Source organism: Pieris brassicae, chromosome 8 (genome assembly GCF_905147105.1).
Source record: "Pieris brassicae chromosome 8, ilPieBrab1.1, whole genome shotgun sequence".
In the NCBI taxonomy this organism is placed as follows: domain Eukaryota; kingdom Metazoa; phylum Arthropoda; class Insecta; order Lepidoptera; family Pieridae; genus Pieris; species Pieris brassicae.
This window is the reverse complement of record NC_059672.1, coordinates 12,599,794-12,615,451: the sequence shown is the minus strand read 5'-3', so window position 1 is coordinate 12,615,451 and position 15,658 is coordinate 12,599,794. Positions and strand designations below refer to the sequence as shown.

Here is a 15,658-nt window from a genome sequence, read left to right as displayed (position 1 = left end):
ACCATAATAAATGTTGTGAAACTCTTACAATTAGTATAAATTAACTAAATAAATAAATTCATATAACCGCAAACCAACCATTCCTAGAATAATTTATAAGTTAATTGTTATAATTTTAATGAAGCGTGGATTAAGTGCATTCAATGCGGTGTTACATTGCCAAAAAGAAGTGATGTTGGGCACCACAAAATTAATAAGTGATTTTAAAGATTTTAAGTTTAAATCTTCACCAAATTATGCTAAATTGCCCATTAATAATAATCCGGAATATAATGTCCCTGTTGCTGTTAATAATGCAATATTTTCAAAGGTAATCAATAGTATTCCTTTTTCATAGCTTATTATTAAACAGCATATTTCCATCCAGAATCGTCATTATTGTGATAATATTTTACTTGTCTCCAATAGCACTATTTGGATATTATTGTTCCTTTAATTATTTTAAATCTCGAACACTTGCGTAGCAATTTTAATTTAAATAGATAGATTCAGATTTTCTCGTTCGTCCATATAGTCTCGAAATGCCTTTATAAAGAAAACAATGTCATTGCTTATTGATATTATATATATATATATATATAAAAGCAATAATAATAGCATTGCTAGAAAATATGTTTGATAAAAATTATAAAAAAAAAATTATTCCATCCCAATTCATAGTGCTACTATTAATAATAATTTTAAGGCATTATCTATATATCAATCATGAATTTTTATATTTAGCCTGGCATCATTGTATCTATAATAATTTTTCAGGTCCCAACAGAGCCACTGGTAGGCAAGCTTCATCTTGTTTGTGTATCAGAAGAAGCTTTAAACAATATTTTGGATTTAGACACTAAAGTTGCAGACAGTGAAGAATTTGTGAATTTTTCTGCAGGAAAATATTTGCCTGAAGGTAGCCTTACTGTATGTCATAGGTGAGTAGTTAAAGATTAACAATTATTGCTACAATAAATTTACTATTGATTATTTAATATATCCAACATGGATATGTACAGTGTTGTAAGTAAAACAACATATTATGTGCTTACAAAATTAATTCAGAATTGTACAATTCTCACCAAATATTATATTGTTGAAAAAACATTGTGTACAAATACATATGACAATAGTATATATATATTTTACAGATATGGTGGTTACCAGTTTGGGTACTGGGCTGATCAACTCGGTGATGGCAGAGCACATATTCTTGGAGAATATGTTAATAGGTTATTTAATTTCTATTTAAACAAAAACAAATCTTTATTGATTTAAATTTAATTAATACACTTTTTTTAGTAAAGGTGAATCCTGGCAAGTTCAATTAAAAGGTTGTGGTGAGACACCGTACTCTCGTTTTGGTGATGGCAGAGCTGTATTGAGGTCTTCCATCAGAGAAATGGTGGCCAGTGAGGCTTGCTTCCACCTTGGTATACCAACCACTAGAGCAGCAGCTTTGGTAGGTGAGTTTAAATAATTATACAATTACTAATGTTAGGGTAGGAAGGTATGTGTAATAATCTGTTGCAGAAATGATGCCTTATATAAGTGCATATAGCAAGCCAATTTATCTGTAATTGTAATTTAATGTTGCAGTGAGTGATGATCATAAAGTATGGCGTGACAAGACATATAGTGGGCGTGCACTCCAAGAAAGGGCGGCAGTGGTGATCCGACTCGCGCCTGCGTGGTATAGGATTGGGTCCTTTGAGATTCTGCTAAAACGAAGCGAACCAGACCTCGCACGGACGCTGGCAGATTTTATTATTGAGGTATAAAATTCTTATAAACTATAATATAAATAAGTACTATGATGTACACATAATATTAAAAGTACCTTATTAGAGGGAAAATAAGGATCGTAGAGAAAGAGTTTTTTAAGAAGAAATTCAGTGTTTTAAGAAAAGATATTTGTTACATTTATTGTTGTTTTAGCATCACTTTCCTGAAATAAGCATTGATGATACGGATAGATATGTCAAGTTGTACTCTGAAGTGGCCCATAGGAATTTGGCCATGGTAGCCACATGGCAAGGTAAAAAACGACATTAATTTTGTACTATTATGTATTTTTATGCCTTGACTTAGATTTTAATCTGAAGTATTGTATTATTGTTGTAACTATGCTGTGGAAAAAACTGTGTATGAAAATTCTTAAAAGAGCCTGCATGCTGGTACATATTTTTTTGTCTATAGTAGGGAATTTTTTTATATATATATATATATATATGTTAGTCTGGAAAAAATAATAATTGTCAATTAATAATACTCTTTAATATTATTTTACATATAAATAATAATTTTGTAAAAAAATCACATTTTATGTCCTAAATTTTTCTCTTTTCTCATTATCTTAGGTATGGGCTTTACTCATGGAGTTCTAAACACTGATAATATCAGTCTGCTTGGTGTAACCATAGATTATGGACCGTATGGCTTCATGGAGCATTATTATGACCATTACGTACCAAACTCCTCTGACGATATGGGTAGATACGCTTACAAGATGCAACCGGAAGTATGAAACATATATTTTTCTATTTAAAAAAAAAGATTTTAAGGCTTTAAATAATGATAATCTAGGATCAGATTCATCTGCCAATATTATGTAAAAGAAAATAATAATTTAGTATTCATTCTGTTTGACATGCTCAGAAAGTCCTATTACATTTAATAGGAGAATACATTGTATCTCTTTTATTTCTTTGGTACCACAACAATTGTATGGTATGTTATTGCTATTTTGTATTTTGTGGATTTGATATTTGCGAATAAACTGTCTTTTTAAAACACATCTAATCCGACTCATTTATAGATTGATCTGTTCAATGAATATTTCTCTGAAAATTTATACCACTAATATCTCGGAATTTAGATTTGTTGAAATGTTTATGGGTATAGATAGAACCAAACGTTAAACTTGGTGTGGAACACTGTTTCTAAAAATCTGGTCCACTTATCAAACTAAACTATTTGATTGTTTTAATTAATGCATTTGAATTGATTGTTTTTTATCAAATATTTTCTTTATAGATTTTATTATGGAATTTGAACAAATTTGTTGAAGCGCTTATACCAATATTGTCTGTCGAGCAAATAAACATGGTCAGAGACATAGAGAAAACATTGGAAAGCTATGTCGAAGAAAGACTCAGGTAGGCTTAATCGCAATATTTTTTGTAAGCTTTATACTGTAGAGGATCGGATAAAAAACGCCGTAAATCTCTGCAAGGGTTTAAGGCTTATTTTAGATGCCTAGTATCGAATGTTCTATTTATTTTTTGCAGAAATGTGTTTAATAAAAAGCTAGGCTTGGAAACTTATAAAGAGGGCGACGAAAAAATTGTAAAGGAATTATTCAGTTTCATGGAGGATGCAACAGCTGATTTTACGGCTACATTTAGGCAACTGGCTGAAGTGAGTGACATTAACTTAATATACAATAAGATATGTATAATAATATATGTATGTATATATATATTGTTTAGGTTTTATTTAATACGATGAAACACATTTAAAACTTTAAGGCGGTAGTAAAAAATATTTTAAAACTTGTTATAGAAATAAAAAGAAAAGGGAGAAAAAAATATATGTATTTTTATTTGTAATTAGTTTATATTAGAATAATGTGCGTGTGGCCTGGTGGGATACAGTTAAATAAACAATTTTGTTATTTTATATCTATTAAATCATCAAAACGATAGACCCTACTTAACCGTATATTAAAGCTTTTTAATCCAACCAACAAACTGATATCGATAAACTATGTATTTAGGTGAAATTAGATGAATTGTTTAAAGAAGATGTCCTCGAAAAGCATTGGTCCCTTAATAAACTAAAGAATGGGAAAACATGGGAGTCTTGGGTGAATATGTATTGCGAACGGATTAAAGATGAAAATGGTAAGATATCTTTAATTATATATTCCGACCTGTTAATTCATCTATATTTTTTAATACATTGGTTGTTTAATGAGTTTGCTAGGTAATGAGCCGTTTGCTATAAATATAGTGAGTATTTTGGTTATGAGTTATTAAGGTTATAAATATGATAAATTGCTTCTATTATGATTAAAGTTTGTAATTAAACTTAAACTTTATTAATGAAATATATTTTACAAACTTATAACATTAAAAATATGTATTTAGTGACTGATGAAGAGCGACGCGCACGTATGGTTCGAGTGAACCCGCTGTATGTGCCCAGGAACTGGATTCTCCAGGAAGCTATCGCTGATGCCGAGAAAAACGACTTTAAAAAGGTAAAGTTAACTTACCTATTAGTTATACAGTTAAATTTGAGACGTTTGTAGTAGTGTAATAAAAGCTGAAAAAGTTCGCTCTGTCATCAGTCGCTTACAAGTACGATAGAAATTTGAAGGAAGGATTTGGTGCGCTTCCAGTCTAACGGCTGATTGGCCAAGGCCCATGTGGCTAGGGTCGAGAAGTTACATATATGATATACGGAAACACTTGGTTAGCTCGATTCAGGGTATAAAGTCATCGTACTGTAGAAGCAGATTATAGGTGCTAAAGAAACGGAAGGAAGAACGCTGAAGTAATATACAAAATCTTTAAATATTAAAAAAAATCGCCAAAATGTATGTATAGACCGTAGAACTACAGAACAATTGCACCAAATTGCTCATTTTTTAGTTGGCTATTGAATTTTTGAAAAAAAAAAATGTTTTAATCGAAGATATTATTTTTAATGGCAATACCAAAATTAAATTTCAATATGTGCATAGATACCAAATAGTAGATAGTCCCATTAAAAAGGTAGGCTTGTCGAGTGAAACCACAGACATATTAAAGGTATTGATGACTCCCGTATCATAACATACATTCATATTTATATAGTCTAGGCCCGCAGTTTCACCTACGTTTATTGATAAATAGACTAAAGGAAAAATAATTATTCAATTCGAACGATTAACGCGTTCAACTATACTTCTATTTTATGCCGCATGCCTTGGTACGTACATAGCGTATTACGTTGTATTCCCGGCGATTATCATTGCTACTTTCTCGGGTCGGTTGGCATACAGGGCTAATCATTATTTTACAAAAACGTAAAAGTATTTTTTTGTGCAGGTCCAACATCTAATAGAAGTATTCAAAAAGCCGTTTGAAGTTAATGAGGAAGCAGAGAAACTCGGGTACTCCGCACAGCCTCCGAGTTGGTCTTATGGATTAAAATTAAGTTGTTCTAGCTAATTAGAAACAAACAACAACATATTAGACATTATTTTATAGTGATACATGTATAGTGTTGATAATGTGATATTTTAAGATGTCTGTTATTAAATGTTTTATTTAAAATAGTTACGTATATTATATTTACTTATTTTTACTATGCCATGCAATACTTGATAGTAAACCTAATCCTAGTTATTTCACGTACTTTTCTTGCGTTTCATTTCCCAACACGCCAGATCCTTGATAAGACAGCATCAAAAACCGATAGATCCACCTCAACCACTAGAGAAAAGCATTTTGATAGACAAGTGTCATGGCGGTACTAAATACGGTAATGGCCGCTCATGCTTTTGTGCCGGGTTTTATAGTGAATTTTTATCAAAACAATGTCCGATTTACCAAAAAAATAATCGAACCAGTTCCTCCGGAACATGCAAGGAAGCGAGGGGTCAACAAAAGTAACTGGAAATGTGAGAAAAAACGACGTGAGCGGTGAGTGAAACTATCATACGATTTGCTATACAGAGTGTTACAGAATGAGATTGAGGTGTTAATCTAGTATCATTGTTTGAATCATATAAATCTACCAAGTGCGAGTCGGACTCGTATACTGGAGAACCCGTACCGCCATAAAATTTAAAAATCTGATTGTATGGAGCCTCAATGCGTCAGTCCGACTCCCAATGACCGTTTTTGATGTGAAACATCTATAGCCGCACGTAAAACCGATTTCTGGCGTGGTGACGCATGCCATGGCGACGCGTCGCCACCCTATACGATGGTATATATATATACAGTCTATATGCAGTAGTGTATACGGTGTGGCGACGCGTCGCCATGCGCAATCGACTGTGCGATTCTCTCCCACTTGATCTGGCGCTAAGCCATCTTTCTCTCTATACTGAGCTCGAATACCTATAGTGTATACTCCGTAGTGTACAGTGTTGTTTACTACAGTAAACATAACCTGTGTTTTACTTGAAAACAAATTATGAAAATAATTATAATCGTAATATTTTATTTTATCGTTATGACATATTTAGTTCCTATCACAATATGTTCTTTTCTGCATATTACTTTTTCAAAATAATGTCGATGTTTCACATCTGCCAGGCGTCCCGTGACGGCTCACATTTTTTTTTAAATTTGTTGTTATGTCATGAAATAAGTAGATGGAATGTCGTGTATGGAAGCCTAAAAACGGATTCGTGTATACATTATATATTATTTATTTTCAGATATTCTGCGAAAAAACTGCCATCTTTCTCAAAATGTAAGCACAAAACTAATTCTACTTTTAAATGCCTCACACTAAAAACGCAAGATGTTGCTCGGTTTCACCAGATTTTTTACAAATTGAACAATTAACTGAGCCAAGACAACTTTATACTAAAACATTGCCTTTTCTCCAAATGCCAAAGAAAAAGGCTCAAAGATCAGTCTAGAGGACCAAAGAATTTAAGTGCAGAATACTATGTCACAATAAAAAATCCTTCAGGGTCAGGGTATGCAAAACAGCTTTCATTAAAATATTACAAGTGGGGAAAGATAGAGTTACAGGCATTCTACAGAGATCGTATAAAGATGGATGCAGTGTTACTAAAGAGAATCGAGGTGGAAATCACAAAAAAGATAAATATGCACAGAGGCAAAGAAGTGTAATGGCATTTATTGAGTCCATAGAAGCAGCTGAACCTCATTATTGCAGGGCCAAATCGTTTGTAAGTCTGTACTTGCCACCTGAATTAAATATTAAAAAGCTGTGGAAAATGTATGAAGAGCAAATTGCAAGTACCCCCTATTTAAAGGTAAAACAATCATTTTTCAGACAAATCTTTAACCGCAAGTACAATGTTGGTTTTGGCTCTCCTCTGAAAGATACCTGCTCCAGATGTTCTGAATTAAAAAGGGAAATAGAAAGTACAAATGGCCAAGAGAAACAGATTCACATAACCCAAAAAAGGTTGCATAGCCTGAAAGCCAAAGCCTTTTATGACTTATTAAAAAAGGAAAAACGTCATTCGATTGCCAAAAAAACACGCGCGCTGCCTAAACTGCCCGACCAAGCGACTTACTTTAGTAGGCAGTTCAATATGAGCAATTTTACAGTCGTTATTGGTACATCGAAATCTGCTTTAGATAACGTACGAACTTATTACTGGTGTGAAAATGAGCATGCAAAATCTTCATCTGAAATCGCAAGTGCAGTATTCGACACATTGATCAGCTTGGATATCCCAAGCGATAAAACAAGAGTAAGACTGTTTGCTGAAGGTTACGGTGGTCAAAACAAGAATACAATTTTAGTAGGCATGTGCATGAAATGGTTGTATTCAAATGCACCACCACATTGTAAAGAAAATTGCAATTATATTTCCCATGGTTGGCCATTTATTCTTACCGCCCGACAGGGTATTTGCAATAATTGAAGTAAAGTAAAGAAGATGTCAGTCATTTGCGACCTGTGCGAGATGTGGGGGTGGATGTTGAAGTGTATGACTGGAAGAACGAAGTGAATAATGTATGCAAACCTCCAGGCAGCTGGCATTTCAAATTTAATGCTTGCAAACGATTTATACTGCCCTTGTACGCTGACACAAGGAGAGGAAAACTACAGAAGCGAATATACTCAGCCAAAATATATGACTAAGAAAACAAGAAGTTGTGCGGAATTGGAACCTGTATTCCGCACAACGGAATTGGAATAAGACGAAAAGGGAATAAAATTAATATAAAAAAGATTGCTGATGTTTCGAACCTGTTATCAAAACACGTTGGTGAAGACTGGAGAACTATTGAGAGTTTAGCTTATTACAGGGACATTGAAGTTAATAATGACAATTCCGAAGAACGCGAAGATCTGGTATGCGTACCGCTTGAAGAAAATGAAAATTGTGTTTGATACAATTTTGGCGATATTAATTAAAGTTTAGATTTATTATTTTTGGTAGTTTTACTTCCTCTTAATCTGTAATTTTAGAACACCTATAAGTTGATAATGACGTTGCGTAGTTGGCATCGATCTCCGCCACATCCATTTCTGTGAGAAACAAAATCCGTCAGATCCGAGTGTCATTATCAATAACCGCTAAATCTAATTTTTTCATTTAGTTATTATTTCACTATCTTTTTAATCTTCAATTCCTTCATTTAAGGTCATTTTAATTCGACGAATAATATTTTGCTCCTTTTTTTTTAAAAAAAATAACAGTTAAACGTAACTGTTACCAGCAAAAAAAATGTATACTACAGTAATTTTACAAAATTCACCTTTCTGGATCTGGCGGATTTTAATTCTATACGACACAATTAAAGGTATAACATAAAATATATCATAATTTGAACTATGACCATGAATAAATACTTTGTTTTATGACATGATTAACTTAAAATTCATATATAATCTTCATCACCACTATCATCTGGTTCAGAATAGTCTTCATCTAATTCTATTTTTAACTTTTTCTTTATTTGAGTATTTTCTTTGTCCTCCTCATTTTTTTTTGCCTCAGTTTGGGCTGATCTGTGATGGAAAACAAAGGATATACTCTTTGCAAGGTCCCAACACTGTTTTAATACTAAATCAGCTAAACTCTTTTTATCTGCACAATGATACCAATTGGAAAGATCCGATGTACAGTCCGAGTTATCTGGGGGCAATGTAACTTGAATATTATTGACACAACGCTTGCACTTAAACTTACTATGGGTATCTGATAATGTATTTTCTTCAAGACGGAACAGATCTTTCAAATCATCAGATGTAAAGTGACGTAATGAGTCTTCGTTTTGATCAACAACTGTGTCACTGAGTGCTTTCTTGTGTGCTTGGCGCTGGAATATTTTTTCCTCTATTGTGCCAGTAGCCAAAAGACGATAGATGTAACAGGGTTTCTTTTGACCATCACGCCATACTCTAGCCATTGCCTGATCATCATTTGCAGGGTTCCAATCTGGGTCAAACATAATCAATCTATTAGCACCAATTAAATTTAAACCACAGCCCCCAGCTTTTGAACTCAGCATAAATATCCACTCTTTGGAGTTTTTATCATTAAAACTTTCAACCACCTTTGCTCTCTTTTTAATAGTCATAGAGCCATCCAATCTTACATATAAATATTGTCTTTTGCGACATAATTTTTCAAATAAGTCCAAAGTTTGTGTATAGTTAGAAACTAGTACAATCTTGTCATCTGTATTTGTTTTTAAATTTGCTAATATACAGTCAAGAATCATTAACTTGCCAGAGTATTCTGGTCTCACATCTTTAATATCATAATTACTAGGTAACATATCTCTAGCCTTTTCAAAACCTTCTGATCTTTCCATGATTTTTTCATATACTAAATCTGGATGATTACATAATTTTTTTAATGTAGTTATACAAGATAAAGCACTAAGAGTATTCTTATCACCAGAACCAGAAAATTTATTTCTAATGGCATCAGAATTAATAAAAATTTTGTAGATCTGTGTCTGTAAGTGAGTCATTTTAACACAAATAACTTGTTCAAACTTGACTGGCAAGTATTTGGTTAACAGTGTACTTGTTCGTCTAATCATACATTTATTGACTATTGATGTTAAGGTCTGAAGACACTCTTGTGCTCGTACTCTCTCTTGATCACTTGCTAAAGCATCTTGTCCCTTTAGGATATGATTTTCATAGCGTTTCTTAAATTCTTGGGCTGTACCAAGTATGCCTTCATTAACAAAGTGTACTAAACTGAAATATTCTGTCAAATCATTTTGTATAGGTGTACCAGATATAAGTATACGTCTTTTTGCTTTTAATCCCATTAATGCTTGATAAGTTTGGTTCTCACTATTTTTTAACCTATGTCCTTCATCACATAGTACCAAGCCAACTTCAGATGAATGTAAAATATTAGAATAAATTCTGAAGGTTTCATATGATATAATAAGCACTGGTGTAGCAACTCTCATGGCATTATAGGTATTCATAAACTGTTGTAATTTTAATGTTATTTCAGCCTTTGACCCACCATCCATTGGTAATGCATTAATTCTTTGGCCAAGCCATTTGTGGATCTCATTATACCAGTTTTTAACTAAACTACTTGGACATACAATAATTGCTTTGCTAATTGTTGGCTTACAGTCTGGACCTTGGCGTAAAAGAGTCCAAAGAAGGGTTATACACTGCAGAGTCTTTCCTAAACCCATTTCATCTGCCATAATGCATCCATAGGCATCATCTATTTGCATTCCTGTCACACAATCATACATAAACTTGACACCCTCTCTTTGATGGGGCCTTAAAATATTTCCCAGAACTGGATCAACAACTACAGCTACTTTTACGTCATTAGCATTCATTTTCATTTTTTCGTGCTCGGGGATATGAGGTGGAAGATACAAAACTAAAGCATTCGGCTCATCTGGATCATGCAATGCACGTCGAACTTGGGTTCGCTTTAATCCCAAACTTTTACTGCAATATGACGATACATAATTTGGAATAGGGACTCTAAAGGGTTTACATAATATTTGTTTAATTAGGTTTTCGTGATCAGATGAAGACAATGTCTGTGAAAGAGTTTTCTGTGCAAGTGGAATCCTGGTACAATCTCGCTTCGTCCTTTTACTTGGGTTTAAAAGGGGACTTTTAAACACATCGTTGCTGGAGCCAATCTGGCTCGGTGCCAGGCTGCGCCGCATTTTTTTTAAACGTTGACAATACACTTATTAGTCGAATATACAGAATAAAACATGAATGAAATATAATGTAAGTAACATTGATACTCAAATTTTAAATAATTTCATAAACCGTATATGAATTCTTAGTGATTTTCTGTAATGAACCTGACATTGACTGCGGTAACTTGACGTTAGAAGTTAGGGAATATACCGACAACTTTTGAGAACACAGATGTAAAATGAGGACTTGATAATAATAACAATTTTATATAAATAAATATTAGGGGTTTTGTCGAGATGCCTTAACATTAGCGTATGTAAAATTTCGAAAACTTAATTTGTATGAAAATGACAGTTCGTGCCGACAAATTTTCATACAAATTACAAATTTAGTTTTCGACTTTCTACTTACACTGCTGTTAAGGCATCTTGATGAAACCCCCAGGGTGATTGTCTTTGAAACGGTAACTTGCCGAAAAAAATACAATTAGCCAGTAAATCGGTCATCTTACTGCAAAAAAGGCATATTCTACACAAATCTTAGTAGTATTTCATGTGTTTTCAAAAAAAATATAATTGTCCGTTTTTTTGAAGATAGTTTACAATGAAATACGTAAAACTAGGCATTATTATCTAGACTTCCTAGCCAGAAGGAAACTTACAATATTATTTATATTGTGAGTTTCCTTCTTCTAATATCGAAATCATATTTAAGATGCGATGAATGAGTAAAAGAGAATATTTAATTTTATTATTTATTGTATCAAAAAAGGTTTTTATATGCATCAACTACTTATATAAAGAAATTAAGCTTCAATCGTTTTTAACGTTACTAACATCACAGATCAGTTACGTTAGCGCACAAATTCTTACTCATTTAAAAGGCAAACCATCTTTGATGTTCGATTATACAATACGCATTTTTATAAAACTCAAAACAAGTATTAAAAAACAAGGTATCTTTAGACACATTTGAAGTATATGTGGCTTTTACTTTTTAGATAATCGGAATACTTTAACTGACGCTTCATCAAACACACAGTCTGTTCTGGATGGATATACACTTTTCAAATTTCCTTCTAAATCCACCACTTTCACCTGCAAGTACAAGTTATCTTTAATACAATAATAAGTTATATCAGTCTAGGCTGTAATATAAACAGTTAAACATTCAGGCATGTAGAGCAATTTAATTCACTTCTTTTTAATTGTTTATTTTATTTTTAGTAATTCACACATTAGTAATAATACAAAATTTAAGGTTTCTATTTCCAAATCCCCTTATTGTCAACTAAAATTTAGGAATATATTTGACTTCATTAATCACTACCACTATACTAACCTGTTGAACGGTGAGAGTGTGATAAGGTGAGTTCTCTTCATCTCCAATGCCTAACATGAGGCATTCTTGGAGAAGTTTGTCCATCACAGTCTTGCAGGCCCCTAGAGAGGAATGCGATGTCACCTCAACCAACATTGATTTACTTTCATAAGACATCTAAAATTAACATACCAACATAGTTTAATAATATTAACATATATTTAGTAATAATAAAATGATTAATTTTATATTTCTAAATAGTATAGGGGCGAGGGGGTGTCTTTAATTTTCTTATTTCATGATTACGTCAACACTAATTATTAACTTTTTACACATATTACCCACACATTGTCTATGCTTGAAAACTAAATGTAGTTTCGAGGATTCCTACAAAAAATTAATACGTTTATGCACTATAATTTTTGAGCTTTGCTTACTTCTTCTGACAGGAGAAAGAGGGGGAGGGGGATAAATTGCAGTAAATCTTCTTAAGTAATACTTGAACGTCACCTATAATACCGCCGTTTCTACCCTCGAAAATTCAGAATTACATATTTGAAAACTATACAAGCGCGTGAGCACATGTTCTGAGTAACTGGAGATGCGACTTAGCCGATTCGATTTACGAATTTTCCTCTTTTTGTTGTCCTATGTTAGAATTAATTGTTACAGATATAAATTTAAAGAGGAATATGTCTCATTTGATACAGTCAGATGAAAGAAATAAGATTGAGTCAGAAAATGAGAGTTTTTAGGAAGAATCTGAATATTAACCAGAACCTTCTGCAGAAAGACCCCATATGATGCAGAGGTGTTCAAAATCTTCAAAAAAAAAAAGGACATTAATACCAAATACTCATATATCAAAATATAACCCGCCAATATGTATGAAGCATGCAGATTTTTTTTGTCAAGACTGAAATAATTTTGATACCAATGATGTCAATTAAAATTAATGTTTAAAACCATTATTTCTAATTTAGTTCGTAAATTCAAAGAATTGTAATCATTTACACATCCAAACAAAACAAAAATGTTGTATTCTTAAAATTAAAAATAAAGTTAGGTTTCTGTCCTTTTAATGATTTACGTTGTTTTCTTATACAAGCCTATTGTTTACATACAAATATTAATCCGTTAACTAAACACTCAAATAATTGAAACATACTAGTTTTATGACCTCTTATATTATTTCGGTATGTAACATCCCACCTAGTATAGGACAGGCTTTCTCCGGATATATGAAGGGTTGATAATAATTTTCAAATTATAAATCGTGAAACAGAAAATTTCAAACTACAAAAATCTCTTGAAACGCAGCTGCAATCAGGTAAAATTTTACAAGAAACATTAATTCTATAAATCAAAATGCATAGCTTCTATACTCACTTTAGTATCATCTGAATTAGTGATAGGCGGAAAACTGATGACTCTACCTTGAGAATCTTCCAAGCATGGGTATTTGGGTTTTCCTTCCAGTAAATACAGGTATCTGTGTAGAAAGACATAAGAGAAACAAACAATAATAAAGTAAACTGTTCAGAAAGTTCAACACAATATTTGTATGCTAGCCCCTTTACGAAACAAAAATGTTTTACGAAAAGTTAAGTACACAACTGCAAAAAATAAAAGTGGCTACAAAACAATGGTCATTTAAAATAACACTTACTTATGAATACCAGAATACACATTTCTTTTCTTCTCCTTTCTTAGAGCTTCTGCCTCGGTGGTTAGCTGATGGAAGAGTTGTTCGCCGGTAAATGGCCTGGATCTTGTAAGTGGTGTCAGTTTTAGTTTCGAAGGAGGTTTTGCTGTGTATACAAGGTTACCTAAAGAAATGTCATTAGTATAAGCACAAGTAAATATAAAAATAAATAAGATAAAGATTTTTAATTGATAAAACCTTTATGATTATGTTTAGTTAGTAGTTACTTTACCATAGTAAAAGGAAAGCGCATTTTGTACTGAATATGTGTAATGGAGATATAAAAAGAAAATATTTTTTTATACCTGGTGGCATCTTCGCGATGTCATGTGTAGCTATTGTTGCAACATTACGTTTATCACAGACTGTATCATGTAATTTTGTTTGCATCTGAATGAATTTCTTGAACAATGCTTCATCAAAACGCAAATCATTAATTATGCAACACAAGATAAAGGGGCGAATATTGCAAACTTCATTCTCAACTATTTTTACTTTTAATGTGTCGTCATCTACATGTAAGATCTTTAGACTGTGACAGAGATCATTAATATTTTCTTCAGGTTGTGGTTCTTCTTTTTTGCCCTTTTTCCCCTTCTTTCCTGTTGGTTGAGCATTGTCTGCTTTTGGACAGTGTTCTCTGATATAGTCTAAAACTTGTTTTGTACGACACTGATCGACTAGCTTTTTCAGGCGCTTATCAGACAGTTTGTTGCCTTTTAGATTTAGTTCTGAAATTAGGTAAGAAAATAGAAGTTGTTATCATTGTTGTGAATAATTTTTAAGCAGTAAAGGTTACTTTCTAATAAGAATCATATGTAACTTAAAATGACCATACAACTTAAAAATATGCGATTACCTTTTAATTTCGACATAGAAGCTATCTCGCCTGGAATAGTCGTCAATTGATTGTCACTAATATCAAAGTTCTTTAAAGACTGTAAAGTACTAGCAATATAGGCAGGCAATACTTCAATTAAGTTCCCTTTAATCCTGAAATCTGTGAAGTGTGGAAAACTTCCTCCTTCCATGTCTGGGAAACTCGTAAGCTTATTATTTGAAAGATCAAATGTTATAAGGTTTACCATATCGCCAATTTTAGGCATCTCGGAAATTTCATTAGAACTTAAGTTTATATTAGTAAGCTCTTTCATTTTATTTAAACTGTCTGGAATACATGTAAGTTGGTTTCTTGAAACATCTAGAACTTTTAACTTTTGTAATAAGGTTATGTTTTCATTGAATTCCGTCATTTTATTACCGTATAATAGTAAGGATTGTAGATTCGCCAAGTATTTAATTTCATCAGGTATTTTAGTTAGACAAGTATCGCTGATATTTAAAAGATTTATGTTGGTTAACTGAAATACATTTTTGTCTAAACCTTCCTCTGAAATTCGTTTTGAAATAGTGGCGCCAGATAACTTGATTTCATGTCTGTTTTCTGATTTCGCCGTAGTTACTTCTGGCCATACGCTCATTTTAAATTTGGTTATTCAAAGATAAGTAAAACAAACTTCCAAGATAATTTAAAGAAAAATTCTCACGTTTTTCCGTTTGTGTCGATGTCAGAATTCTCAATTTTTCATTTCTCTGTTTTTTTTTTTATAATTTTATGGCCTGGTAACGAGACCTTTAAGCCAAGTCTTATTTACGGTCACTAATTCACATGTTATTCTATCGTTTCACTTGTTTTCTTAAATCTTACCCACGGTATTTTTGATGTATTTATATAATGCACTATAACACTTTTTGTTTTTGAGCAAATCATACAACTGGCGGCGG

General features: G+C 32.4%; 3 protein-coding genes and 1 long non-coding RNA gene across 4 annotated transcripts; 2 read left to right on the top strand and 2 right to left on the bottom strand.

The window, feature by feature from the left end:
• Nucleotides 1-7: 7 nt before the first annotated feature.
• Nucleotides 8-5,308, top strand: LOC123712716 (protein adenylyltransferase SelO-like). Its single transcript, XM_045665932.1, has 12 exons — nucleotides 8-310; nucleotides 757-920; nucleotides 1,134-1,214; nucleotides 1,285-1,448; nucleotides 1,582-1,757; nucleotides 1,921-2,020; nucleotides 2,343-2,503; nucleotides 3,019-3,140; nucleotides 3,273-3,402; nucleotides 3,761-3,887; nucleotides 4,134-4,246; nucleotides 5,079-5,308. The coding sequence occupies exons 1-12, from the start codon at nucleotides 119-121 to the stop codon at nucleotides 5,199-5,201; spliced, it is 1,653 nt and encodes a 550-aa protein (XP_045521888.1). The 5' UTR covers nucleotides 8-118; the 3' UTR covers nucleotides 5,202-5,308.
• A 709-nt stretch (nucleotides 5,309-6,017) lies between these two features.
• On the top strand, nucleotides 6,018-8,126 carry LOC123712719. Its single transcript, XR_006754125.1, has 2 exons — nucleotides 6,018-6,192; nucleotides 6,422-8,126. It is a non-coding gene; the product is annotated as an uncharacterized LOC123712719 (long non-coding RNA).
• Nucleotides 8,127-8,383: 257 nt separating this feature from the next.
• LOC123712715 (DNA repair and recombination protein RAD54-like) lies at nucleotides 8,384-11,011 on the bottom strand. Its single transcript, XM_045665931.1, has one exon. It carries the CDS (start codon nucleotides 10,866-10,868, stop codon nucleotides 8,577-8,579), a length of 2,292 nt encoding a protein of 763 aa, XP_045521887.1. The 5' UTR covers nucleotides 10,869-11,011; the 3' UTR covers nucleotides 8,384-8,576.
• Nucleotides 11,012-11,667: 656 nt separating this feature from the next.
• On the bottom strand, nucleotides 11,668-15,587 carry LOC123713835 (leucine-rich repeat-containing protein 47-like). The gene is made up of 6 exons (XM_045667717.1): nucleotides 14,733-15,587; nucleotides 14,179-14,604; nucleotides 13,838-13,997; nucleotides 13,558-13,660; nucleotides 12,190-12,345; nucleotides 11,668-11,945 (listed from the first exon to the last, which is right to left on the bottom strand). The coding sequence occupies exons 1-6, from the start codon at nucleotides 15,352-15,354 to the stop codon at nucleotides 11,838-11,840; spliced, it is 1,575 nt and encodes a 524-aa protein (XP_045523673.1). The 5' UTR covers nucleotides 15,355-15,587; the 3' UTR covers nucleotides 11,668-11,837.
• Nucleotides 15,588-15,658: the final 71 nt, after the last annotated feature.

Bases quoted from the DNA above. Each gene is read 5' to 3' on its own strand.
- LOC123713835 (XM_045667717.1), bottom strand. From the start codon at position 15,354: ATGAGCGTATGGCCAGAAGTAACTACGGCGAAATCAGAAAACAGACAT. The intron at 13,998-14,178 runs GTATAAAAAAAT...ACATTTCTTTAG, and splicing joins CATCGCGAAGATGCCACCAG to GTAACCTTGTATACACAGCA. The intron at 13,661-13,837 runs GTAAGTGTTATT...CTTTCTACACAG, and splicing joins GTGTATTCTGGTATTCATAA to ATACCTGTATTTACTGGAAG.
- LOC123712716 (XM_045665932.1), top strand. From the start codon at position 119: ATGAAGCGTGGATTAAGTGCATTCAATGCGGTGTTACATTGCCAAAAA. The intron at 311-756 runs GTAATCAATAGT...ATAATTTTTCAG, and splicing joins ATAATGCAATATTTTCAAAG to GTCCCAACAGAGCCACTGGT. The intron at 2,504-3,018 runs GTATGAAACATA...TTTTCTTTATAG, and splicing joins CTTACAAGATGCAACCGGAA to ATTTTATTATGGAATTTGAA.
- LOC123712715 (XM_045665931.1), bottom strand. From the start codon at position 10,868: ATGCGGCGCAGCCTGGCACCGAGCCAGATTGGCTCCAGCAACGATGTG.